Consider the following 1,890-nt stretch of genomic DNA (forward strand, 5'->3'; position numbering starts at 1 on the left):
TGTGTGTGTGTGTGTGTGTGTGTGTGTGTGTGTGTGTGTGCGTGCGTGCGTGCGTGCGTGTGTGTGTGTGTGTGTGTGTCAGGGCGCGGAGAAGGCAGCAGCAGGAGCAGAGGGATGCGCAGCATTGGGAGGAGGAACTCAGGTATCAGGTAAATGTTATTGATAAACATAAAATACAAAAAAGTTTCTTTTGTCTCTAAATAAAAAGGGAGATTATTTTATTTGTATGAGATCTTATTGAAAAACATACAGTATTAATACTTGTTTAACTGTCATATTTAACTCCACAAAAAAACAATGGAAACATTAGAAAACAACAAGCATGTATGGCAGGCTGTTGTATCATTTAAGCAACACTTTAAAAACTGCTGGGGTAAGCCATTATTAAATGTATACATAATGCCTGAAATCAGGCTTTTTTTAAGCACACGAGGCTCTCTGTTGGCTGAGTAGTTAGAGTGTTTTACATTTTATTTATTTATCTTGTTAGTAAATTATCATCTTACTTTTCACATCAGGAGATGTTAAGTTTTGTCTTTTTATTTTTCCATGAGATCTGGGTAAAATTATTTAAGCAAAAATTCCTTGGTTTTTATTTTAGTTCATTTAAGTTTTAGAAAAATTTTCTTAAGAGGCACCTTTTATTGTTCTTCATGGGTTACTCAGGTTGGATTAAAATGTAGTTATTAGTTGACAAATCCTATCAGCTGCTACTTTAGAGCCTTCCTTTCTTTTTTGTCTGTTCCTGAAAGATTTATAGTTTGTTGGAAAACAAACAAACCAAACATTACTTACTGTAGGTGTATTGTTACACCACTAATATTTGATATTATTATGTATAATACATTTTGGCTGATATCATTACTAATTTCAAGCTTCACAAGCATTCACACTATTGAGATCATTTTTTCTACTGTATGTTTTTTGGCACGTATCTCTTTCTGCAATTTTTGGTGCTATTTTAATAATTCATATATGAAAACGTTCAGCTCCATCACAACATTTCAGCTATGGCTTTTGGTGATACAGCTATTTATGCTTTTTTAGCTATTTCACTTTTTCAGCCACATTTTTCCCATTGAAATTGAATTGAGTTCTTTTTAGCATCCTTAAAATCTCTCAAAATGTTTCTAAATCTTTACAACAGATTACTCCTTTTATTCTGGTTCAGTTTAACTTCCTTCTGCTACTTTTAGCCTCTTTTTTGCTAACTTTAGTTTTTTTTTTCCTGCTATTTCAGCTATAATTCGGCTTCTTTCTGCTAATCTTCTGCAATTTTTTAAAACTTCTTTCTGCTTCTTTCTGGTAATTTGAGCTGTTTCTGCTTACAGTTGCTTTTTGAAGTATTCCTTAATTTGCTGCAATTTTAGGTTCAGGTTTAGTTCAGCTGTTAATAGCTCAATTTAGCTTTTTAAGCTAAATATACTTTTTTTGTAGGTATTACATTTTTTCTGCTAAATTCAGCAAAATTGTGCTCCTTATGCTTCCTTATGCTAATTAAAATATTTTCAGCTTCATTTTAGCTGTTTTATCGCATATTTTGGATTTTTTAGCCATTTTACAGCAAATTATCCCTTTTTTGTATTTTTTTTGCCTTTATCTGCTATTTTTACATTTTTTGCAGCACTTTACTATCTGGATGCTAATTTCAACTTGTGGCTGTTAGGTTTGCTGATCTTTATGCTAATTGTAGCTTTTTTCTGATTTTTCAGCTATATTTCTGCTCTTTCTATTTTTCTGTTAAATGCTGCTTTTTTGTGCTTCTGTCTGCTAGTTTGAGCTTTTTACACTTGTGTCAGTTGCATTCTGCCAATTTCCGGTGCTTTCTGCATTTTAGTTACTGTTTAGCTGTATTGCTAAACTTAGCAACACATATACATACATATATAT

General features: G+C 32.3%; 1 protein-coding gene across 1 annotated transcript in view; it reads left to right on the top strand.

Moving 5' to 3' along the window:
* iqcb1 (IQ motif containing B1) overlaps positions 1–1,890 on the top strand; it is a gene marked incomplete at its 3' end in the record, with an annotated part of 15,870 nt that overhangs the window by 6,727 nt on the left and 7,253 nt on the right. Inside the window, 1 exon segment of the mRNA XM_014021778.1 lies at positions 83–149. Coding sequence (XP_013877232.1) covers positions 83–149 — 67 coding nt within the window.

Source organism: Austrofundulus limnaeus, unplaced genomic scaffold (assembly GCF_001266775.1).
Source record: "Austrofundulus limnaeus strain Quisiro unplaced genomic scaffold, Austrofundulus_limnaeus-1.0 Scaffold305, whole genome shotgun sequence".
Taxonomy (NCBI): Eukaryota; Metazoa; Chordata; class Actinopteri; order Cyprinodontiformes; family Rivulidae; genus Austrofundulus; species Austrofundulus limnaeus.